The sequence below is a fragment of the Plectropomus leopardus genome, chromosome 19 (genome assembly GCF_008729295.1).
Source record: "Plectropomus leopardus isolate mb chromosome 19, YSFRI_Pleo_2.0, whole genome shotgun sequence".
Taxonomy (NCBI): Eukaryota; Metazoa; Chordata; class Actinopteri; order Perciformes; family Serranidae; genus Plectropomus; species Plectropomus leopardus.
Genome location: NC_056481.1, coordinates 21,101,494 through 21,128,486, shown reverse-complemented (window position 1 = coordinate 21,128,486; position 26,993 = coordinate 21,101,494). Strand labels below are relative to the sequence as shown.

At 39.0% G+C, this 26,993-nt stretch overlaps 1 protein-coding gene across 1 annotated transcript in view; it reads left to right on the top strand.

Annotated features, from left to right (window-relative positions):
* shisa8b (shisa family member 8b) overlaps positions 1-18,192 on the top strand; it is a 41,344-nt gene extending 23,152 nt beyond the window's left edge. The window contains 2 exon segments of the mRNA XM_042508651.1: positions 10,576-10,689; positions 17,663-18,192. Coding sequence (XP_042364585.1) covers positions 10,576-10,689; positions 17,663-18,192 — 644 coding nt within the window.
* The last annotated feature ends 8,801 nt before the right edge of the window (positions 18,193-26,993 follow it).

Genomic DNA, 26,993 nt, shown 5'->3' with positions numbered 1-26,993 from the left:
GGCTGCACCCCTACAGGCAGCATGTGCCATTTTCCATACATTCACTAAACATGCAGATACGAACAGCCAGTATGTAACATGGATTTTGAGCAGGTACCTGCCACTCCCCAGCAAAAGACATTGTCATATCTTTAATTTTTGGACTGTTGTTTAATTTGGTATGTACAAATGAGCTATGCATATGGATTAGCATTTTTGCATGTGAACATGTGGGCGTGTGTTTCAAAGGAAGGGAGAGGGGCAGAGTGTTTGATATGAGAGGCCTCCTGCTGAGTCCATCTCTCATCTCTTGCTATGTGGAATTTCACACACTGCTAATGACATGATGTGACACGCTGCATCAAGTGGACCCTTTAATCTGGAGTGTTTTATTGATCGTATTCACTTGAAAAGGGCAGCAGATTCGCAAGCTGGGAATAACATGTAAAAAAAAAAAAAAAAAGAGGAAAACAGCCAGCAGCAGCCTTTTTGTTTTTGTCCTCCAGGAAACTTGAGTCCTGCAGAACAGTAAGAAGCACCCAACTGCGTGCTTAAGAAATCTATCAATCATTATAATGGAATGAATAGAAAAAGGGAGTTCATAGTGTAACTCAAGTGGCTGTTCTATAATCCTCAGATACTACAGAACTTCATGCCCCTGCAGTTATCACATCATAAATATTAATGGACATATATCAGTTGATCTCAGCAGCTAACAGGATCTCTGCTGGCTGATTTTTAGTGTGTTGAAATTAGCTGTTTGTTATGTTTGGTTGGGGAAAAAATCTATTGTGTCATGGCTGCATGACCATCGATCACCTCCTGGTCAAAATAAAATGCAAACACAGCTGTAGTGCATCCAGATTTTTTTTTTTTTTTTTTTTTACTGGGGTGGCCCAAGTGGGGCACCAACCTATGCAGGGGCGGCATGAAGTACGAGCGCTGCTGCGGGCACACACATTGGCATAGCTTTAATTTACTATTTTTTTCTGCTCAGAACCACTGACTGCTCGGGGATACAGTTATCCAGCAGCTTCTCAGGGTTAGACATCCTTAAACTACTGCGTGTTCTTAAAGTTTGGGGTCGAGTCTCAGGGGCTTGCATGTTGCAAACTAGAACCACCATGTGGTCCTATGCCTCTGCACCCCAGGCAAGTTGCACTTACAGTTGATATTTACACACGTCTGTGAAAACGTTTCACAAACACCTCCCCCCCGGAGTGTCACAATTTAGTACTAGACCAAAGATCTTCCCTTCTGTTCTTGAGTTACGTTGCTGAGTAATGGCCAGAAAAGGGGTTTTCCAGAACATTATGATGTCACAGTGAAGTTGACATTTGACCTTTTGGATATAAAATGTCAGAACATTATCATTATACATTTGAGTGAAAAATCTGAGTGTAAAAATTCTTGACTTATGGCCAAAAACATGTTTTATGAGGTCACCATGACCTTCACCTTTGACCTGCAACCAACAGACTCTAATCAGTTCGTTCTTTAGTCGTCATGGACGTTTGTGCCAAATCTGAGGAAATTCCTTCTATGGCCATCTTCAGATGTTGCATTCACGAGAATAAGACGAATGTAAGGTCACAGTGACCTTGACCTTTGAGCACCAAATTCTAATAAGCTCATTGTTGAGGCCAAATGAATGCCTGTCAAATTTGAAAAAAATCCCTTAAAGTGTTTGTGTGATAACACTTTCACAAGAATAGATGGATGCAAGGTCATCGTGACCTTGACCTTTGACCACCAAAATCTAATCTGCTCATCCTTAAGTCTACTTGAACGTTTGTGCCAAAGTTGAAGAAAATTCCTTAAGTTACAATTAGACAGACAAGGTCACAATAATCTTCACTACCACTAAAATCTAAAAAGTTCATCCTTGAGTTCAAGTGGATGTTTGTGCTAAATTTGAAGAAATTCCCTTAAGGCATTCTGGAGATATAGCGTTTATAATAATGGGCCGGACGGACCAACAGAAACTTTTGGACAAACTGAAAACAAAAACATAATGCCTCTGGCCTCGGCTTTCACCAGCGTGGAGGCATAAAGAATACTATAAGTAATTAAATGTACCGTAGGCAGGGACATGACTGAGTCCACTTCATAATTTGAAGTGACAGTCTAGTGAAAGACAGGGGACTTGGCACAAAAATTAGTGGTGATGATGATACCTATTGATGCTAATGAGTTCCAAATTTATGCACATTACCCCCGCTTCTTCCGAGAGGAGGAAAATGTCCACTGGCTGTTTGCGATCAATAAAAACAGATGGCAAAAAAGTTTGTCCAGCAGGCTGCTTTGTACCAATAAAACAAAACTAAAGTCCTCATTGTATCGCGTCCAAACTCAATATGACAGGTAGTGTTTAGAAGGAAAACTTCTATTTGAAATCACAGCTTTGCCCTAAGACTGTTGTACAACACACCATCTGAAAGCTGTCTGCACACATGTATTGTTTTTGGTCATAGCATGGTTTTAAGAAAACTCACAGGTTGAAGGTCGACGCATCATGAATTACCTCCCTGCCTGACGGGGGTTATCTTTTTTGCTTTATTCGTCTAAGATGCAGAGTGAATTTAAGCTGGCACTCACTAAATGTGATGCAAAGCAGTCCCTAATTGAGCCACAGGACAAAGTGGAACACTCCATAGATTGCCTGGGCAGAAAACAGATGAACAGTATTGGTTTTTCCATTGTAGACAAGATGGCAGGCCGTGGCCTTTGGAAAAAGTAATGCTCTTTACACACAGTAATTAAACACATTTGAACTGATTGGAGGCAAGTGCTGGTCTGCTGTTGTTGTTTCTATGGCTTTACTTTAAAGAAAAAACAAATGACAAATTAGAAGTTTAATGCAAAAGCAATAAAAAGACTGTTGCTTAATTCATGTGTGGGGGTTTACTGCTGCAGTCTTAACTGGTCTGATGTAGACATGTCATGAAAACTGATCAGACGATGGCAAAATTCTGAAAATGTGACGGTTCTTGTTTTTAGGACCATACAGGGCAGCATAGAAACCTACAAGTGGTCTAGTTTGCCAATTAATGTCAAAGGAATAAGCTCTCCAATCATCACAGAAGAACAAAAAACAACCACACATAAGAGACCTCCAAAGGGTAAACTCATATGCCACCATAAGCCATAGACAGTATGCTACAAAGACCATTTGCCTGACTAAGCGGTAAGTGTCTCTTCTGAAAATTTGGTGTTGTTCTCCGGTCACCGAGAGTTATTTAACTTTGGGTAAAATGCTCCTCACTGTCACTTTTTACCCTGCTGTCCAATCACAGTGGAAAAGGTGCGGGACAAATAGCCTACAACAAGAATCAACTGTCACATCTTATATGTTAAACTGCAGAAAAACAATGGAGGAGGGATACATTTTAATATACTGTCGGCATTATATTTTATGTTTCCTCGCCCACAAAATCTCATGACCCCACAATGAAGAGTGCTTTATATTTGAGGCAGATCATCAGGAATAAATGATAAATATTCCACTAACTTCACCAAGGTATTCCAGTCAGTTCTGATTTCGAACACCTAAAACACCATTGCTTTGACAGCTCTTTTGGTATAAGATCACATAAAACACCTCTGGTAGGCGTCAGGCGACAACACGATTGGACAGAACCAATGTGTTGCGGGGATGACATTTTTCTGTAGGCCGATGAGAAAGTCAACTTCACCCTGGTTCCTTTGCCAAAAAACCTATTGGATTTTGGATCACTACAGAAACTAAGCTCCTTGGCAAACAAACATTAATGATATTTACACACTTTGGTCAGTGAAATAATCTTCACAAATGAACACCACTCCTGTGATGACGTTCTGTAGTCTTGTTTAGCTCCTTGGTAGTAACCACCTTTTTAAGAAACATAAAAGCTTCAAAGTTCACAGAGGGGTATTTATTGAAATAATTTATGCCCTAGAACACAACGTCAAAGTCTCTTAGGCTTGTGTTAACCACAGACCTTATTTCAGACATCTAACCAAAAACCCAGTCAGATAACCACTGACTTTGAGACAAGAGAACTGGAGATGATAAAATGCATTTCTGGGTTTTAGGACTCATTCCTGGGGTACTCTACTAAAGATGCTCTAACTTCTGTATCACTGTGCTTTTAACGGTTAGAAAAGTCAAAAAGTCAGAGAATGTTAAACTCAGAGATGTTGTGTTGTTTTTTTCTGATTCACATGAACCATCAGCAGCTAATGTGAACTGAGGACAGGAGGCAAATATTTGGCCTAAAAGTCTCCCACAAACATGAGTCAGTGCAAAAAGACAGCTTGAAGCAAAAAGCAATGACCTATTTATCAAAGACGACTGCAGAAGTAGCATGACCTAGTAACAAATCACTCTTCTTAACACACATTTCACCTTTTCTTCTCTCACTTTTTAAAAAAAATTTTTTACTTATTTTTTTATTTTACCCCAGCTGTCAGAAGAGTTACTCTCTGAGCCCTCATCTCCTCCAAAATGTTTCTGAACTCTTCCCCCGGGGTCATAAGAGGGAAACTACTTTTTCTTGTAAATTAATAATCTCCATTTGAATCTTTGCTCTCCTGCTCGTGTCATGTTGATTATTCTAACAAAAGAAAGGCGTGTATGTATGACTGACTCAGCAGATCGCACAGAGTGGGGATTAATAAGTACATAGGGGTGGGAGAGGGTTGTGTTTGTCTGCTCTGCCTCTGCTGCGGTAAATGAAGATGCACACAGACTCTCACATGTGATCTCACCCATGACAGAAACACTAGCTTTCTCACTTTATTCCCCTTATTCATACCATCGCACTCCCATGCTGACACACGGGGACGTTCGTATTTCATCTCAGTGATGACAGACACCATGCAATGCACTCTCTCCTTCATCACTTTCCCCACAGCGCTTAAGTTTCCTTTTATGCGTTCTTTCACACCCACTTGGAGATGCACATATATACACAAAACACACACTGTGTATTCAGAAATGAGTGACCTCTCTGCTTGTCTTTGTGTTTCATGGTCATGAGCACTCACAATAGGATGTCGCTAAAAACAGCAGGCAGATGATAAAGGTGTGTGCATGAGAGAGAGGAGAACCTCGTCAAATCAAAACCTACTTTAAGTCATAAAAACTTTGTGCTGACCTGACAAATGAATCATTAGTGCTTCTACTAAACTCAGTTAACTACTTCCAGACAAGCTGGAGAGGCAAACTATCCAGCACAGTGTAAAATAACACTTTTATTTCATTGATAACCTAACTTCATATGATAAGGGGAGAATATATCCTTCTTTTCATGTAAAAACTGCCAATAAGTAAACCTTTTATGTCTGTGTGGAATAGCTTTAGAAACTATTATTAGGTTTTTTTTTAAAAAGTAAAAAACTACAGATATTTCTGTTGTTTTGGCACAATCAGGTAAAGGCTCCATTTTGGTTTTCTTAAGGCTCATTTATAGTCAACATTAGATATGTACACAGACAAGGATGGAGCCTTCTGTCCATACTCTGCATGCATTCATTTGTCTATATTTGTACACTTTTTCTGAAAGCTTGTGCATGCGGACAAAACGACACATTCTCATCCCAGTCACATGTTGCCACTTTGCAGTGGACTTCCACGTCTAAATGTCAGTTTTAGGTATTCTTCTGCATCTGCTCTTTACATTCCAGGATACTGCTACTGTGATGTCAACAAATACACATGGTGGGATGGCTCAGCACGTGGTTATGTTGACATCCCTACGGCAACCAACATAGGGATGTCAGGATATGCACATGCTGGCACAGATGTTTAGGGTTAGGGGAAGGAGGCACATGATAAGGTGTAGAAAACAAAACTCCTTTTCAGATGGGAAGCAAACAGTAGACTCCCACATGAAAGTCCAGGGTTTGTTGGAGCCATCCACCACCCCTCCAATACGCCGTATAGGCACCCTCTTGCTACTTATATTACGTCGTTACCCTCAGTGTTTCAACCTGACGCCATTCTGTGGCGTGACATGCACACACAACAAGTCCAGTCCAGCTGAATTCTCAAGTGACGCTGTTGTCCGCATATTAGGCTGATGTGGCAGGTGCCGTCCAGAGGCATACAATAACAACGCAACCAGTTCTGTTTGGCCGCAATCTCAACAAATGCTTTCCATGGGCATACTATGCTGAAGCGTAGTTCAAGCAAGGTATGACTATAGAAGATGTTGAGGACATTTTTAAAATGGTGGAGAGATATGAATTGATAAAATAGAGAAATTCTGTTTTTGTAAAACATTATGATGTCACAGTTGTCGTTTGACCTCATCATTACATCCTATGAGAAACTTTCGTGAAATTTGAGCATATGAATTCTTGAGTCCAAGTGGACGTTTGTGATAAATTTGAGGAAACTCCCTCAAGGCAAGTGAATGCTTGTGTCAAATTTGAAAATATTTCCTCTAGGTCTTCTTGATATATCACTATCACAAGAATGAGACAAATGCATGGTCACCATTACCTTGACCTTTGACAAGCAAAACCTAATCGGTTCATTACTGAGTCCACTCAAATGTTTGTGCTAAATTTGAAGATATTCCCTAAAGGTGTTTTTGAGATATAGCAGTCACAAGAATGGGACAGACAGACATATGGGACTATCGCCAGTGCGGAGGCACAAAAAGAAAATCTTTGGGGACCTTAAAGGCTCCATAATTGAACTCTGTTAATGGGGCCATTTTGCACAGTGTAAGCACATTTTGCTGGTAGACTTTGACTTGAATGCAGGACTTTTACTTGCAACAGTAACACACACACGTGACCACCTCCACTCTGGACCGAGTCGTTCTCTCCATCCCTCAGATCTGTCAGGCTGTCTCCACACTCCTGAATCATTTAGACAGATGATACAAAGGAACCCTGATCTTCGCCGCCTTACACCTTAATGGACCGCTGCCTGCAGTTCCCTCTGAGAGACGAGATATTATATAACTCATTAAGCAGCGCTCCTGCCCTCTTGTTCTGCGCTTAAAAGATCCCGAAGCCAGACGTTCACTTCGTGGTGCTTAATGGAGAAATTAATATGTGCAACCATGCTGGAATTTAACATCCACAACCCCAAACCAGAACCTCTCCTAATTCCCTCAGTTCCTGTTTTATGAATTGGCTTGCACGCATGCATGCACACACACACACACACACACACACACACACACACACACAAACTTACCACACTTACATACTCACTCCATTACACAATTGCTGAAACCTTGTACCCGAAAAGAGGGTTTTGTTGAGTAGATGGACTCATTAATTGGTCTTGTTTGTATTTCTGCGTGGGTGAGAGTATGTGCACACGGGCATGAGAACATCAGCATGCCCATTTCCAATAAAGTTTATTCATGGAGTGTGTGGCTCACATTGGTAAAAAGTTGGTTGATTTTTGGAGATAACTCACCAACAGTAGCAGATCAAGGGGTGGCTTCTGGGGCTCAACCCCCGAATGTTTTTGTCAAAAGCCCCAAATCCTTTAGGCCACTTAGATATTGACATATGGCCATGGACTTTAACCTACGATGCTTGACTTGCAATAGCTCAGGTTATTATAGCATGGATTGGTATGGTATGGAGAATGCAACAGACAAGGTCACACATACTTTCACTCAAAGTGGATATTTCAGGATTCCCGCAGATCCTTAAAAAGTCTTTAAAAGGCATTGAATTCATTAATCTAGAAATACAGCCTTAGTTGGTATTAAAATGTCTAATATCAATATTTCAAAAGTCTTATGATGTGGATTTTATAATTTGAAAAATCTTAAAATAGTTGATAAATAAACAAAAATAATCATTTACAGAATGCTTCTTGCATTTGCAATAATTTGGGCAAAATTCTCCCCATCGCTAAGTAATACCTGTAAGTTCATGTTTTTTATTTCTTTTATTTATTTTGTAAAATTGTTTTCAAATTTCATTCAGAAAAAAAAGTTTCAGATAATCTTAAATCCTACTTGCTTGCAGCTGTAGGAACACTGTATTTGTGCACGTTCACAAGAATGGGATGATCAGTCAACCTGAAAAAATAATGCGTCCGGCCACAGCTGCTTCCGGTACAGAGGCATAAAAATTCAACAAGAATCTAGAAAAAATAATTTAAAAAAAAATCCAAAGGACAACCAGTTATTAGTTAATAAGTGGAATTATTATTGAATGTGAGGAGCATTTAGACCAGTGCTATCTATCTGATTTTGAAAGGACACACACAAACACACACACTTTAGAAATCTGAGCTTCTCATGACAACCAGTTAATACAAGGTACCAGTGTGTTATTTACTGTCCCTGTGATATCATACCTTTGGTAGTAGATGATGAGGATGATGAAGATAGTGGTAATGATGATGATGTCAGTAGAAAAAGGACTTTTTCCACAAAATCCACTAATCTGGCACATGCTGAGAGGTCAGCACCACCAAATTACATACACACGCACACACACGCACACACACACACGCACACAAACACACACACACACACTACTATCGATGTGCTGTGCACTGTAGTTTAAGCTGATTAGCTCAGAGGATGTTTCACATGTTGTAATATGCATCGTGTGTGTGTGAGCAGTGATTAAGGTAGAGGCTCAGAGAGTTGTAAGTGCAAATGTGGTTACTGTAAAGACTAACTCCTGACATTTCTCCACCCCTCTGGCTTCAGCATCATTTTCTAATTTATTCCACCAGAACATCCTCCACATCTCTCTCTCTCTCTCTCTCTCTCTCTCTCTCTATTTCTCTCTCTCTCTCTCTCTCTTTAACCAGCTCTCGTCTTTGCATCATCTTAACCACATATGACTCTCGCTCTGTGTGTCTCTTTCGTGTGAGCATTAGTATTCAGAAGTTGTGCCGTGTACACCTATTTCTCAGCACAGATGTGATGAAATCTTCTGTCTCTGATGCCGTGCTTCTTCCACTGCTACAAACACACACACTTCTGCACAAATAAACCTGTGCATGGCACATCAGCTTGCCGAGCATATCAATAAACATACAAAGATGCCCTGACACACACACACACACACACACTTTATAGATGTAAAAGCAATAATTTCATCTCTTCTAAATGACCTTACAAAGCATGTTGTCTGCATGTGAGTGTGTGTGTGTGTGTGTGTGTGTGTGTGTGTGTGTGTGTGTGTATGTAAGTGAGGACATTCGTGAGCGCTACATGTGTGCCCATCTATCCCCGAGGCTGGCATCAAGTGCACTGGCTGCATCAGTGGACTTCATTAATGCTAATAGCCAGGGCTTCACTCTCTCAGCCACTTTGTTCCATTGTTCATTAACCTCAGTTCATTTAGCATGGGACTGGCTGGCCGTCAGGGTCTGGGACCGCTGTCTCACCCAGAGTCACCAGCCTCGAGGTAAAAGGGACATGCTTTCATGGGAAGCGTCCACAGTAAACACTACCACCTGAGAGCTTCCCACTACAACCAATATGAGCTTTAGGGACATGACACATGGGGCCGACATCCAAGCAATGACAAAGGTCGAGTGATCAAACTCTTCCACGTTATGTCACCAAGTGTCTTCTGTTTAAAGTGGCACCCCAGGATTCTTTCCTGGCTTAACCCTTTGAAACCTGCAAATTTGTTTACATTTCTTTCAAAAGATAGAGAGAGGGCAATGAGCAACTTAACAAGACATGTCCCAAAAATTTGCCGAAATTTAGTTAAAAGGAACAAGAAAATTACCTGAAAATAAGCAAAAGAGGAAAAGTAAAATGCAAAACAAAATCCAAAAAATAAAAATAAAAATCATGAAATTGGAGGAAAAAAACCTTACTTATTTTTCTGTAATTTTTTTAGAAATATATATTATACTAATTATGAATACAGTTTTCTGGACATTTTCCTCTTGTTTTGGTTTTTAATAAAATAACTAGTTTTCAGGTCATTTTCTTGTCCCCTTTTTGTGGCAATGTATAGGACCTATGAGACAGGACATACACACTAGACCAGTGATTCTCAACTTTTGGCCCACAGACCAAATCTGGCCCCCGATTGGGTGCCAGGTGACCCCCAACCACTTTCTAATTCACAATAAAAAATAGAATGATTCGCACTAGGAATTGCTTTTGTACTTTTAGTATTCATAAGATGCCAGAGTGTATAAAACACCTTCAAAATAGAGCTTGTTCATCATAAAAAGTGCCAGTGGAGGATCCCCTGCACCCCTGACAGACGTCCTAACTAAGCCCCTAATGTCCCAAAATCCTATAAATTTCCTAAAATCCTATAAATTTCTCAGAATTCTAGAAACGTCCTGAAATCATAGAAATGACCTAAAATCCTAGAAATGTAGTAAAACCTGAGAAACATCCTAAGATCTTAGAAATGTCTTGAAATCCTAAAACCATGAAAAATCAGAGAAATGTCTTTAAATCCTGTAAATATCCTAAATTCCGAGAAATGTCCCAAAACTCTAGAAACATGTATCGGGCTGGTGTGACTGGCCCCTGGGCTCCTGTCATTTTTGCAAAAGTGGCCCCGAAGCAAAGCAAGCTGAGCATCCCTGCTCTTGGATACTGTAATCACCACTAACTGCCTCTGTCTCTGCTTGTCTCCTACCAGAACAGTACCAGCTGAATAACTCAGCGTACGGGCCATTTGGACAAGGGCTTCCACACCCGCACAGCAACCACAGCACAGTGGGACTCAACAAATATACCTCCCTCAAAGCTGTGGGTAAGTCAGACACATAAACACACACACAATCTGATGCTGACTCCAGCTGACACAGTAACCTTTAGAGTACAGTAGGCTGGCAGTACAGGAGCTGTCAACTGACAAGGGTCTCTGTGCCTCTTGGCAAACTGTGAGCTGATCTTAAAGAGGAGCCCACGCTGTTCCTGTCTGCCACTGTGCTATTAGATAATGGAATCGTCTCTAAATGTGACTGAGTGATTGATTGATTACAGTAGACTTACTCCGCTGTTCTTCATGGCCTACGGATAAGCATAGCACTGAAACCTTTGATTGAACGCTGTGATCTTATTAAGGCTAGGATCGCTGTGCAGATTCTAACGAGGCAGCGCAGATCACTGCAAAGGACAGAGCTTTATAATATATATATATATGGAAGCAGCACTGGAGCTCTACGGGGGAAAAACCTTATGTAAACTATGTGACTGGTGATTTGGTTCCAACTACAGCAAAACAAAACTTTAAATTAAAGGTATTCTTCGCTGATTTCCAACTAGCTTTGTGTAATAACAATGTGGGTAGCATGTGTAACTGAACAGTGGCTCTGGCGACCCCTGACTAATAGATATATTTTATGGATATGTCATTTTTATATCGCATGCATCGCAACAACAGGACAGAAATACTGATAAACTGTACAGTTAAGCAAAACAGTTCATGAAACAACTGCAGGGAATTCTTGTAAAATGAGTGATTAGGTTGAATTGTGAGAGGATTATTTCCTGTAAATACTGCATCAAAGATGAGCTTTCCTGATATTTGTAGGAAAGCTCATCTTTGCTGCAGTATTTACAGGAAATAATCCTCTCACAATAAAATAAAATAAAATAAAATAAAATAAAATAGATGAATGAAATTCTGAGAAATAGGCCTACTGTGCATATTAAAAAAGGTTTTCTTACAACCCTTTAAATCAAGAAGGCCTTGCAGCCTCTAGTTGTTAACAATATTTACTCTCTTTTAGTTCATGTACTTTCAACCACTTCATTTAGTGTCCAAATTTTAAGTGTAATTCCCTCAAGAATGCCCACAAAAGAATGAAAATTGAAGTGTCCGTTGCATTTTTATTACTTTTTTTCATTATAATAAACACTTTACAATTAGGGTACAGTAAGTCATAAGCAATGCCTAACAAAGGAATGACTCATGATGATATAATGCATAAATTACTACAGGACGTATTATACATTTAGGCCGATGCAGAACAGTACATATTCTCATGGAAATGTGAAGGGTTTTTTTAACCAACTTGTCATCAGATGCAAATATTTACAAGCTGCTGCATGGTCTGGTGGTATTTATGCCACATTTACAACCTCGGGGGAGAAACATGAGTTGTTGTTGTTGTTGTTCTTGTTGTTCTTGTTCTTGTTGCTTTTTCTATGAGAGTAGGTACAGCTGTGTGTTCAGAGAGGCTGAGTATATGCATGATTCTGAAATGAATGTTTTATGTTACTGAGATCTTTTCTTACATATCAGTTAATGTATGGAATAAATGTGAATTAACAATCCTGAATTGGGATGGGAGGCCATGAGTATCCTTAAAAGCCATCTGGTTCTTAAAATCTATTCTAAAACATACCGGGAGCAAGTGTAAAGAGGCTGAAACTGGAATAATATGACCTGGTCATATACATATACATATAACAGGGTTCTGGTTAAAAGCCTGACACGATCAGTGTTTAGATTGATTTTCTATCAGTCTGACTTTCGATATGCAATTCTGTTCACCACCGGATACAATCTTCTGGGAAAATGAAGGTTTGCTTTACAGCTCAAAGGAAGAGGGTATAGAAGAGGATATAGTTTTTGTGAAAGTGGTAGTTGAAGAGTTGTCTGCTTGCACATTAAATATATGATCTTTAAACTTAAATAAGTTACGATGCGATATACTTCATTGTCCCTGTAGGGAAATTTGTCTTGAACCCAGATGCTGCGCCCATGAATGCCTCCACCGCAATTAAACCAATATATATATTGACAAAACAGCACTAGTTGTACCAAACCACACCAATACATTGCAGATATTCCAAAATGCACATACAAAACATTGCAAATACTTTGCACACAACACATATTGCACAATCCCTGCAGCCTTACCCTTTTAGCTAGAAATTTGTCAATGGTAAGCCTCACATTTATTTAATGTGTCAAATATGTTATGCACTACCACACCAGTCATGGTCACACTGTAATGATGCTTCGTGACTGTCTGAAAACCTAATTTACTCACTATTGAGTAAACTATTGAGTGTGAACAGGGACACAATGTGAAGCAAAAATGCCCACGGATGAGGCTTTGTAAGAGATCTGTGATGTAACTACAAAGCTACTACAGCCTTTAGGGGAAGCTGTAGGGTTTTTATCAGGTGGTTGTACAGAACGTTTCATGTCGGGAAAGGTCACACACACACACACACACACACACACACGTTATTGTCCTTGAATTCTACATCAAACCACAGGTAACGCATGAAAACAAAACAATCCTCTACAACTAAGCCCAAGGCAAATCACTGCTTGTCAAGGTCAATTTGAACCTTTATTATCCATAGAAGGTTGAATGAACAACAATCCTCTTTACACGCTGCATACATTTACTTTCCCCAGGAACAGCTACAGCTTCTCATCTGCAGACTTTTGACTTGCTGGCTAATTTATGTCAGCTTCATGAATTGTAAACGCTGTCTCCAGATGGCTTTTTATTGTTTTCATTTAGCTCATTATAAAAAAGTAACCAGTTAAAGGGTCCTGAATATGCACTAAATGGCTTCATACATGCTTAAAATGAGAATGCTTGAATTTTGACCTGCGACCACCAAAATATAATCAGTTTATTGTTGAGTCCAAGTGGATATTTGTGCCAAATCTGAAGAAACTCCCTGGAGGCCTTCTTGAGATACTGCATTCTCAAAAATGAGACAGACCAGGTCACAGTGACTTAGACCAGGTGTTCTTGACACACATTCACAAGAATGAGACGGAAAAGGTCACAGTGCCCTTGACCTATGACCACCAAATTCCAATAAGTCCATCACTGAGTCCAAGTGGACGTGTGTGCCAAATTCGACAAAATTCCCTGAAAGCATTCTTGAGATAGGTTTACAAGAATGACACAGAACATGTCACAGTGAACTTGACCTATGAACACCCAAAGAAAAATTAAGTTCATTGTAGATTCCAAGTTGAATTGATCATGATTGACTGTGCCAAATTTAAAAAAAAAAAAAACAAAAAACCTCAAGGCATTTTTGAGATATTGCATTCTCATGAACGGGACAGGCAACCCAAAAACAGAATGTCAGCACAGAGGCATGACAACCACTATTTCCACTTTGAGTTATACTTAACTAATGCACGTCTCATGATAATTAAATGCATGATTTATTACAGAATGTAATATGAGTTCAAGTGAATGGATGGACAAGTCTTGGATTAAATATCAGCATCATCACAACATTATGTTACATATAACACACGGAAAACATAGTTATAAAAGATATGACCCTCCAAACTTTCAGATACTGTTGGAAGAATACTTACTTCATAGACAGCTTCACCTAAAAACAAGACATTCAAATATTTTACAACTTTATATGAATGTTTATTTTTGAAGTTCATTTGTTTGTTTTTATAATTTATGCTCTTTTTTTAGCATTTATATATAATAGATATTTCTTTTGCAAATGAATTCAACTGCTAACAAACAGCTGCTACTGGACTCTGACTTTTGGACAAAAATGATGAAAACACACATAGAGACAAGGTTACTGTTTGTGTAGTTGGGAAGCTGGCGGCGATGACCTCAGTTTTTAGTTTATTTAAATAATTCTCTGTGACATTCATGCTAGCCTGTGACACACACGCATAGCTGCCGCGCACGCTCCGGACTTAGGGCGAGGGTATTTATAAACCTTCACTGCTACATCCACACATCCTAACACACACATATACCTTTACCTACGTCATCTCTGTTTCATTCCTCGGTTCCTCCCTCCTCATCGCTCCCCCTGCCTTCAGCCCTCTCCAGCTCAGCAACAGAGAAATACCGCTATACTATTCATCCTGAGGGCATACACCAATTGGAAATACTTAAATCACCAGCTTTCCCCTTTGATCTTCTTCAAACCGTTCCCTTCATCCTGACTGTCCTTTCCCTTCCTCTGATTCTCTATATGTTATCTTTCCACTCATTTAACATTTCACATTTTGTGGACAACAAGTCCACAAGTCCAATTTATGTTTTGTGCTTGTAAAGGCTCACATTGACCCTTCCCATGAAACACTGCTGTTATACTTCTTTATTATGTTGTTGCATAAGTTGTTTTCTGTATTATCAAAGCATTTCACCGTTTCGTTTTAGGTATCTTCTGTCAAATTCTCCCCTCCTTCTATTCAACCTTCACTTACTGTTTTCCGTCTCTGTAGTTTTTTATGCCTCTGTTCCAGCAGTACTCGTTGCCAGAGGCAATCTGTTTTCAGGTTTTCTGTGTCCATACGTCTTTCCATACGTCCCATTCTTGTAAATGCAATGTCATAAGAACACCTGTCCTTCAAATTTGGCGCAAATGTCCACTTACACACACCAATAAACTGATTTGATTTTGGTGGTCAGAGGTTTTAGGTCAAGGTAAGCTTGACCTTGCATCTGTCTCATTCTTACGACCGCAATATCTCAAGGGCAACCATCAAGGAATTTCTTCAAGTTTGGCATAAACATCCATTTCGAGTCAAGGATGAATTGCTTAGAATTTGGTGGCCAAAGGTCAAAGGTCAAGGTCATTCAGGCCTTGCCCATCACTTTCTCATGAACGTAATATCTCAAAAACACCTGAAAGGGATGACTTCAAATTTGGCACAAACATTTACTTGGACTCGAGGATGAACTGATCAGAATTTGGTGTTCAAAGGTCAAAGGCTACTGTGACCTTGCATCTGTCTCATTTTGTTAATCTCCAGAAAGTCTTGAGGGAATTTCAAATTTCAAATTTGGCACAAACCACCATACTTGAGTCCACTTGGACGCAAGAGTTTACTGGTTACAATTTGGTGGTTAAAGGTCAAGGTCACTGTGACTCAAACATGTTTTCAGCCATTACTCAGGAATTCATGGGATAATTATGAAGACAATTTACACACATGTCTAATAGGATAAAATGATATGTAGTGACATTTTGTAGTATGCATATACTTTTAAATTAACTGGTCTCTCTTTTCACTTTTTATCATATGGTGAACTGTTTTGGTGTTGTTGTTTTAGTGTTGCTTTCCTCCTCCAACAAATGAAACTACACAGAATCGTGTAAAAAACAAGAACAATGTGTATGAAAATTATTGAAATGCTTCACTGTACCAAAGGCAATGTAAAGCAGAAGAGCAACCTTGGTGTGTTTTTACACATTAGAATAATTTTGCATGAAAATAAATTAATCAGATCAATGCACCTTGTACTTAAAGCAATCCAGTTAATGAATTCAGTACCAGCTAATACAACCTACTATTTCAAACCCTGCAGAACTAACTTCATTATCATTTGGCAAACTCAATATGCCCACAGTGAAGCTTGCAGCAACCACACGCTAGAGAGACAGAGTACGTCGTCCGCCCTGGCTACATGACCCATCACATCCGTGCCACGTCTTTCAGCCGTTAGTGTATTTAACTGAGCAGGAGTTGATTTTTCTGAATATGACTTCAAGTTTTTAGTTGTAAGAAGGAAGAACGTGTAATTTCTTTTTTCCAAAGTTGCATGTTTCCCCTGAAAAGTTTCTAAATACTTTGAGGAGCAAACGAAGATGACACTGGTGACAGGTCAGAGCCGGGAGGTCCTAACATAAATGCATCATGGATTAAGTGTGATTCAGTCGTCAGTGCTCCTACTATGACAGACTCTGTGTTTGCACATTGACAGTTCGTTTTAGGCTACTTCTGCATGTGACTCACAACTGCATCAGACTGTGACAAATTGAAAATGACTCTAAAGTATAAACAAGTTTAAGTAGGCCAAATATAGCATGTGGATGCTTTACTGGCCTAATTGTTTAAGGTTAGAAACAGAGCCTGCTACATTACATTAAAGGGTTATTCCCCTTAATTACAACTTTTTTATTTTTGGATCTTTGTAATCAATAAAGGAGATCTGGTAACATTACTGTAATGTACTACAACGGGGCAAGAAATGAGAAATCTGATGTTCAAACAGGTTGAAAATAAACAAAGCGATTTTGCCAAGTCACATCAATTTTTCAATTTTGGCACAAATATTCACTTGGACTGAAGCATAGACTGATTTTGGTGGACAAAGGCTGAAGGTTAAGGTTACTGTTACCTCACGCCTATCATATTCTCGTGAATGTTATATCTCAAGAATAACTTGAAGGAATTTTTTCAAGTTTGACACAAACATCCACTTCGAGTCAGTGATGGACTGATTAGAATTTGTTGAAGGCCAAAGTTCAAGATCACTGTGACCTAACAAAACATGATTTTCACCATAATTGAGCATTCATTCACTAATTATGACAAAATTTCACACAAATGTCAAACAGGATAAAATGATGAAGTGACGACATTTTATATCCAAAAGGTCAAGGGTCAACTTCATGGTGACATTGTAATATTTTGCAAATATTTTTTTCCTGAAATTACTCAATTTCATTTCTCAGGGAGAGAAGAGGAGCCATTCGATCACTCATACTGAATTTGTGGCTCTAATCTTTAAACTTTGCTAACTGTATAAATCTTCCCTGCTGCTGGAGGAAAGATGTGTGTGCAGCATCTATGTTTTAACAGATATAAATGTAAACTGTAACTTGCTTGTGGAGGAATTTTACTGAAATAGAAATTATCCAAAACAAAAAGAACAAAAGTTGTAGGAAACAAACGATTCTGTAACTCACTGATGAATTCTTTGTATGGATGTTACTTTTCTCACCCACTCTTTCATTCGTTACAGCTCACAGTGCATCTCGTGGCTACTACAAGAGCTTCCCACTCATGGACTTCTCCCAGTACCAGCCTGTGGCACCTCCTGCCTTCCAGCCCGTGCCTCCACAGCCCAAAGAGAAGTCGTACATCCACCAGTCCGTGACGGCGCACCACGACCTCCACGCCCCCCTCTCCATCTCCATCCCCTCCAGCCACCTAGAGCACTCGCGCCTACCCAAGACCACCACGCACCCGCTGCTCTCCAGCTCAGCCTTCAAAGCCTGGGAGCCAACTGGCCGCCATGTCCACAGGCAGGCCTCTGCCCCCGGCCACACCCACTCCTCCATGCACAGCTCCACCCGGAGACATGGCTACTCCATCAGGAGGCCGCAGAGCATAGAGAACATGCCGGATCTCTTTAGCCAGCCGTATGGAGGGATATATGGAGGAGCTGGAGGGGGACAAGGACAGGGGCAACACCCATCTCAGCCCTCCTACTACCACCACAACAGGCATAAGAGCTATTCCACCCACAGTACGACTGAGGTGACCGTCTGAGCGCCACGGCCTCAGAGAGCTGTAATGTTAATCAGACAGCTTTGGTGTTAGCTAAATGCCAGTTTGGGACATTCGCCCCAACATGTGAGGGATATAAAACGTGGAGACACATTCAGATTAACAAGATGAAAAGGGGTGATTTGATAGGTTGAAATTCAGGAGCAAAAGAGCTAAGCAGAACAATCACCCCAATTTAGAGATAGGTAAAGGTTTTAACGCCAGCAATGGTCTTTGATTATATATAGACTGAGAGGAAATCTACCAGTCTCAGGCTCCTATAGGTCACACAGCTGTTACAGATCCTCAGCTTTTGTGGTTTCATTGTGGTTGTATGAGCCTGATAGGAATAGAGCAGAACAACACAGATTTTAGAAGCTCTTAGAGTACGGGGCAAGCTTCATTTTGTCTGTAAAAAGGTTTTAAATGTTGGCTTCCTGTCAGATTTAGCAGGGAGGATCAGTGAGTTTGTGTTCGCCAAGTAACTTTGGTTAAGTTTAGGTACAGTAGGTCATCAGTACGTGTGACTCATGGTCAAGTTTGCTTTCCAGCCAGAGGCCATACTTCCTAATGTTGTCAACAATTATCTTTAATTTAAATGTGTTTGTAACCTTTGAGATCCATGTCTGTGGTTCACCTCACCTCAGGAACCATTCACTTGAATTTGAAGAAACACTGAAAATATTCTACCTTTACTGGCAGGCTATAGGATATGTCCACGTCAAAAAAGAATAGTTCAATGATTTGAGAAATAACCGTCAAGGCTTTTTTGCCTAAAGTTAAATGAAGAAGTCAATTCCACACAAATATCTGTACACTAAAGCTCCCATCAACTTCCAGTTAGTTTAGCCTTAAAATGCTTAGAAAATACTGTAACTATTGCAATAACTTCCCAGAGTTTTGCCATAATTAAACTTTGATTTTGTACAAAGTCAACAAACAAGATATAATGTGTAAAAGGGAAATTTGTTCAACGTGGACTCCATTTTTTTTTAGATTACAATACTTTCATTGAAACAGTTGTGGTTGATAGTTTTTTTTAAAAACTGTCAAATGCATGTGGTATGGGGAAGTAAAAATCCAACTTATTTTAAGAATGAACGGAGCATAAGGGTTTTAAGTTATACCCCAGTCACACTGTAAAATCGGACAAGTGAATTTTACTAAAAACATTTATGGAACTCATTGCCTTGAAAAATGTAAATAAATATAACTTCATCTGAATTTATGTTTACATTTTTGTTAAATTTACTTAAAATGTTGTTATTTTTACTTAATTTTGTGAGGTTGTTCATAAAAATGAAAATTTAATTAAATCATTCTTTCTAAGTTTTAACAACTTCAGTAAACCAGTATTCTTCTGATGGCATACTAGTTAATCACACTTGTATATTCTTAAAAGTGTTAACAGAACAGATTTCCTCTTTGTTATGATCAAGTTAAGTCATTTACTAACACTTAGAAAGAACATGGTAATTTCACTTGTCATCTTTAAGTTGCGACAGCTTCACAAATATAAGTAAATACATCTAAATTCCAAGTAAATATAACACTTAGATAAAAAGTAAACATAATACAAGATTTATAGTTATATTTACTTTCCTTTTTCAAAGCAATCTGTTTTTGAGAATATTTTGAGTAAAATCTACTTTTCAGATTACAGCGTAGAGCAAACATTTGGGTGATTTTACATTTCACTAATATCTGAAGTTAAGACTTTTTGGGGTTTTTTTTAGATATGCTGGACATTTTGTAATCTATACATCACATACCATTTACTTCCGCTGTCATGACAAATCTTTTTAAGGTAATATAGTTCAGGTCATTTCACAGCCCTGTGGAGCCTTTCTTTGCAGGTCTTTGTCCCTCCTGTTCTTGTTAAAACACCTCGACTATTTTGCATCTCTCGGTCTACCTCCGCGCAGAGCAGTTTTCTCCTCTCGGCTTCTCCCACCCTCTCTCCACAATGAAGCGCTTTGCATTCTGTACCATCAGGCCCAGCACACAGGCACAGCATCCCCGGGGTCACATTAACTCGACGGTGAGGACAATGCCACCATCATGTCAGCTTCCATCAGCCTCCATCCCGTCCAGCGAGAGGGAGAGGAGGGAAGAGAGGGACAGTGAAATAGCCAGAGGCTGGGACTCTTTAGAAAAGAAAAGAAAGGGAGGAAATAGAAGAGAAAAATAGAAAAACAAATGTACATGGTGCTTTCTTTCCTCGGGGGATAGAAAGGGAAGGAGTCACTGTGGATCTGGGTCTCTCACTACTAAGCTGTCTGGGTCATAACTCAGAGTGTGTGAACGTGTGTGGATGCCTGTGTGCGATTTCCAACCCCCGAGCACCATTGCAGGGGGATTCGCTGAGGCACCTCCAGGCCCGCAGCGTTAGACATTCCTCATCTTGTCTCCAAAGCCTGTACAGCAATGGACAGTGTGCAGAGCTGCTGCTATGAACATGCAACAGTTAATGCATCCACTGGACTTGTTGGTGAAAGTGTGGGGCTGCAACACCCTCAGGAACTGCACAACAAAGTGAGCTGTTAATGATGATTGCACATGTCACCAGAAATACTTCCATTAGGTTCTGTAATAATATTTGTGCTTAAGGAGAACATTTTCTCTGGTTAAAGTGTAAAGTGCTTTTGTAGCAGCTGAATTAAGAGCAAAAAAAGAAAGCACAGGTAAAGAGAGAGAGATAAATCACACAATTTAACACAACACTACTCGAACGCAGCTTTGCCGCTAAATTACAATCACAAATTACAAGCACTGACATCATATAAGCCTTTTTTACACAGAGATGCTGCTATAGAGCTGCTACAAAGTCCCTTCTTTACGTCTCCTTTGCATTTTTTCACACAGACAAACAACGATGGCATCATGCTGCTCCAGCGTGTGATTTCAGACAGAATGCCGGCATAGCCGAAGCATAAAAGACATGATGGGCGTGTCTAGTGTGAAATAAAAAATACACCTCAGCAGTGCTTTCTAAACAATAGCTATGCCATAACATGTCAATATCAATCATTTAGCGTCCCTGTTATGATCTCGTCCTCTGCTCAAAGGGTAAGGTTCACAATTTGTGGACATTTACAGCCGCTGTTCTTTGTCTTTGAGTTAGCCGCTAACCGCTATCAGCTGGTTTTTAAATCTACGGCGGTGGGTTGTGAGCAAAACACATCATCAAAACTTCAGGCACATCCTGCCAGCTGTCCCCTTTACATAGACACCATTTCAGCACTGTTACAACCTCCATTGCTGGCTTAAAGGGATAGCCTACTTCCATTTTTTGAAGCGGGATTGTACGGGGTGCTTATCCATAAACAGTATAATACCTACAGTAGATGTCAGTCTCTAGATGTCGCTCTTAGTTTGAAGAAAGAGCTGGAGTTTGACATGGAAGCTAAGCAATATACTGCTGTGGAGGGGTCAATAACAAAACATATTTTAACCACCTAAAAAAGCCCCACCTCAAAAAAACAATATTAGTTTAAATGTGTGCTATAGTAGAGTATTCTCATTACACGGCTCCTTTAACTTCTTTTATACAGTCTACAGCGATAATTTCCTGTAGGGTTCCTCACTTCAAATGACCCTTTTACATTAATAATTTCATCCATTGTTAGAAAATTATTGCTTACAGCCAGTTTGAAAAATGTACATGTGCCCTTTATATGAAAAATTAAAAGAATTCAATCAGATTAGAATAGATACCTAAGTAGAACTATATTTATATAAGAAATATAGATTCTTCTCATGACTCTGGTTATAACACGTCGACATGCAACAAATCTTAACCCCACACCAGCTAAACCTCTGCTGCAGTTTGCCTCCTATGGATAAATCCCATTTTTTTTCCACACAGGAGGATTGGACCCCCACCTTCACTTCCTGTAGTTCCATGATTAAAGCAGGGTATTAACACAGTCAGCTGTATAAGGATTCAATAACCAGGGATAAACTGTGCAGGCAAAAGCATCTATACAGTGTGTCCTTTTGGGATAAGTCATAGAGTATTTGTCTATTTGAACAATGACATTGGATCGCACCAGATAACATGTCGACGTCTAAGAATATAGGTTTCGACAATGGAATAAGATCCGTTTTCCGTCCTGCTGCCAGAATCTGCCTCTATGCAACAAAGAGCACTCCATATTTGCCCTCATGACCCCACGTCCACACACGGAGCACCACAGTGTCTCATCAAAGACCAATCTCGACAGGTGATGTTTTCATCTCAGTGCAGGCTGAGCCCTTTTATATTCAAAAACAAACATACTGTCATTTTTTCCCAGATTTTACAGAGATAGTTTTGGCTTTTGAAAGTGTGGCTGCATTTCAGAGCTCATTATATGTATTAACATAGTATGTATTATATTGTTTCCCACAGAATTAAAATCTGTTTGTGATCATAGGGGTTCGGGTGGGAGGAGGTCAGCAACTGCTGATCACTGACAATCAGCTTTTGCCGTTCCAAAGCAGTGCAGAAAAAAAATCTCCACGAGCTACTCCATCTGCCCAACACAAGCTAACACAATAGCAGTGGCGAACATAAGACACAGAGCTGTTAAACAGTCCCAACAATCTCACACCGACAGCGAAACAGCTCGACTGTCATTAAACCTGTTGATAAACGATAAACCAGCAGCTCCTGTGTTCGGCGAGCTAAAATGACTGTTTCTCAATGAAATTTTGTGGCGCTGATGAGAGCATAGATGCATTGTAACACACTGCCATAAAAATATGGCAAAATTCTTAAAGTAATGTACAGTTTTTTTAAATACAGCGATACACTGAAAATCTTAAAGCTGTTTTGGAGCCAACGTTACACTGTTAACCTCACAATCTACGTTTATTATGCCGTAATTTTAGGGAAAGGTTGTTACAGTGAAATTGCTGTAAAAAAAAAAAAAGTTCTTCAAATTCTAACAGTACGGTTCAGCTTTTTCCAAAATACAGTAAAACACTGTAAATCTTGACGCTTTTTGGAGCCAATTTAACACTGTAAACCCACAGACTGTCTCACTCCACTGCAGAATACTGTAATACATTCAATAAACTGTTGAAATAATTTACGGTATAGTGACACTGTAAAATAACAGTAGGATGCTGGCAAGTACAGCTGCCAGTAGTTAACCATAACATTACAGGAAAAACTGCATGGAACTAAAGTCGTTAATGGCTTAATGGCTGTTGGAAGGGGCTGTCTGATATTAAGGTAAAGCAGTGAAAATACTCACAATATAGCCAACACTTAAACTGATAGAATTTTTTTAGATGGGACTTTGTTTAGGTGGCTAAGATAAATGTTGTCGCCCTTATCCACGACAGTACATAGATTTGCTTCCATTTTGAAATCCAGCCTGCTTCCTCAGATGTGCCAATTGTCATCTACTGTTTGTATTAGACTATCCTTGTGTTAAAATTACATTAGGTGCACTGTGATTGACGTTTTGGTCAAAAATCAAACACATCTATTCCACTGAACACATGATTTTACACAAAAGTAATTTTCATGATCCTGAGCAGGAATCGTTTCCTCCCGATGCTCGATGTTGTGTGTTAAAAATGTTGAGAGGTTTCGAGACACAAAATCTGTTTTTCTGAGCAATAGAATTTTGCCATGAACGAGTGCTTCCGATGTTTTTCTTGGTATGCATTTTCCTCACTTAAAACAACACTAGCCCTCTGTTCTTTTCATCTATTTATGATCAGTGTTTCGCATCTTGTGTACATTATGTTTTTTTTCTGAACACAGTAATTTTTTAAGTTTTATGTAGTGAGAACCACATTGGGAAAATGCTCTGCTTTATTTATAAATATTGTGTAAATATGGAATTTCCTATCTGTTTTATTTGAATAAGGGCTGTAAGTCATTTTGAGTATTTATTATTGTTGCTGTCAGGTTTCAGAGATTATTTCATGTTGATGATTTTAGTAACATGAAGCATAGAGAGGTCGACGTTAGCTGTGAGTTGTGCGTTTTTCTACTGTGCAATAGAGGAGGATAAAGTAAGCCTGCTGTGCTGTATGTTACATTATTGCAGCAGGTTTTTACATTAAACACATTGACACACATTAACTGTAGTGTAGGACAAAGAGACTATAAAGCAGACAGGCTGTCCAAAGCATTGATACTTTCTACTGTGCGATTACACAATACTGACTGAGATGTGAGACGCTGTGCAAAAACAAGCGTTGGAGAGGAGGAGGATACGTTTGATTTGTAGGGAGCATGCGGTTTAAAACTGGTTTGTACATGCAGAGATGATATTCAATGCTGTGAACGGATGATGGGTTGTGCAATATGAAACTGTGTTTTTGCAAGTAGAAGAAGGGAATTCATCCCACCTTGGCACAATGAATTTTTGAGGGACTTTTTTGCAGTTTGTTGTCTTGGATTCTGTTTAACAAAAGAGTATATGAGAGAACAGAGCTATGAGAAATGTATAAATACAAACAGCCAAGTAAATCCAAAGTGTATTGGTGTGATATAGCAAAAATATGTATATACTGTACGTACCTGTACTTCTTACTACAGCAAAACAGATTATTTATACCCAACATGTTCTAGAAATGTTCTTTGCAGAGGATTGTTTAGTAACTGATGCCACTTTTGAAGATATGAAAATATTAAAGATTGTAAAATCAATATGAAGCTTTTGGTTTGAATTGTGGAATTGCATTGCATTAAGGAAATGCCAGACTTTTCTTCTTTTTTTTTTTTTGGAGCAAAAACATCCCACTACGTAGCAGGTACATTACAGGGTAACTTCAGTGTTTTTCAACCTGGACCATATTTTCTGACCTTTGTGTCTACACTATTCAGAAAAAAAATGACTGTTTGACTTCGACCAATCTCTGGTCTGGACCCTTAAGAGGGGTAGAAATAAATGTATTCATCATCAAACACACTTCATTCAAGGGCAACAAAAACGAAGTAAAACTCACAAAAAACATCTTGGTTTGTCGCCACTGTTACAACAATCACCAACTCTGACTGGTTGAAATAAATCCTTACTTCAGCCAGTTAGATGTGAAAATATGCTGGCTCTATACAGGCTTTTTCTGGGCTGTTTCTAGTTACACAAAAGGGATTTTACCCTTAAACAAAAAGGTTTGTCTCCGTAGGAAACCTTTCCATAATGTTGTTCGATACTTAGTATCACAATCTGAGCCTGTCAAGTGAAAAAAACAAACACTTTTTGTGGGCATAAATTAACAACACACAAATACCCCAAGTGGTTTCATTGCAGCCAGTTTTATTACTGCCGGCTGAAGCACTTTCACTCAATACTGGACCAGTCTCAGAAACTGTTGTTCCAATTAGTCACTTTAATGGCTCAGTTAATTCTCATCCCATAGGATAAACACAACTCCCTGCAGCCAAAATGACAGCTTAACAGGACTCAGTAGCTCTTTAGGTCAAGTTACTAGCAAAACATCATAATTAGTCAATATGGGTTTATGAGCCAATTCGAGATCACATTTACCAACTCTCTGGTAATAGTAAATCATGTTATCAAACACAAGATTGAGAGCACAGACACTATTTTACTGCCAGCCACAGTTAGTTACATTACATTTGCAGAATTTTCCCAGATGGGATTTGAAGTAGCAACAATAAGAAACATGTCCCAGTAACCACCAGTTCACCCGTCAATTCTACAAATGTAAACACATTAAAGATTTATGTTTCGCCTTCATGTATCGTAGTAGCTGCCACCGCTGCAGTAAGCCTGTGATGCCCCCCTATGGCTGATCTGGATACTACACATGAACCCAAAGCATTTGGGTGTCCAGAGATTTTTTGTGCAATTAATATACTAATATTCTTTAATATTAATATTCTTTATCTGTCTATTAATAGACAGATTACTCCTGCTCCCATTTTACAAAAACTCAAAAACACAGAATATAAAACACTGATGCACTCCTTTGCATACTATTAAAATACGAGAACGGAGGTAAGTCATCTTTCAGATTAAAAATTTTAATAAAAACCTCATCAACAGTATGATTTATGAGAATTATAAGTTACTTTAGAGGCCTTATACATGGATATAAAATTAAATGTAATATTATATTATATATTAAATATAACAACCTGCAGGCATCCCTTAACCCTTTGATACCTGAGCAAATTGGCTTGATTTCTTTCAAAAACACGGCAAGAGGGCGACAAGCAACTTAACAAGTAAAGGCCTAAAAAATGAACAAGAATTTTTTTTTAAGTCAAAAGAACATTACCAAAAAATTAAAGCTAAAAAAAAAAAAAATGACTTTAAGAAATTAAATTTCTTTATGTAAAATAATTGTAAATGCATTATTAAGATAATGATAAATTTAGTTTTCTAGACATTTTTTCCCATTTCTTGATATCTTATAATGCCTCCAACTTTTCAGATCATTTCCCTGTCATCTATTACCTTTTTTTTGTAATTTGTATGACATTTCTGGCAAAGTTGCAAAATATGATTCTTCCAAGTTTTTGAAAAAAAATAAATAAATCCAACCAATAAAGTCAGGTGTCAAGAGTTAAAATGCTTGTGAAAGGTGTCTGAATGCACCAGAAAACTGATGATCCAGGTATTAAAGGGTTAAGCATGATCAAGGACATCTAAACACAGGAATATCCAGGTATATACAGTAGGTAGGTAGTTAAATCAGATCTTCAGCACTGGTTAATGTTACATTTTCAAACTGTAATTGGTCATCATTAGTTGTTATTTTAGCATGCTGGTGATTTACCTCATAAATAAAAGCATGCTTTAAAAAAATAAAAAGCGTCATCTCCATAT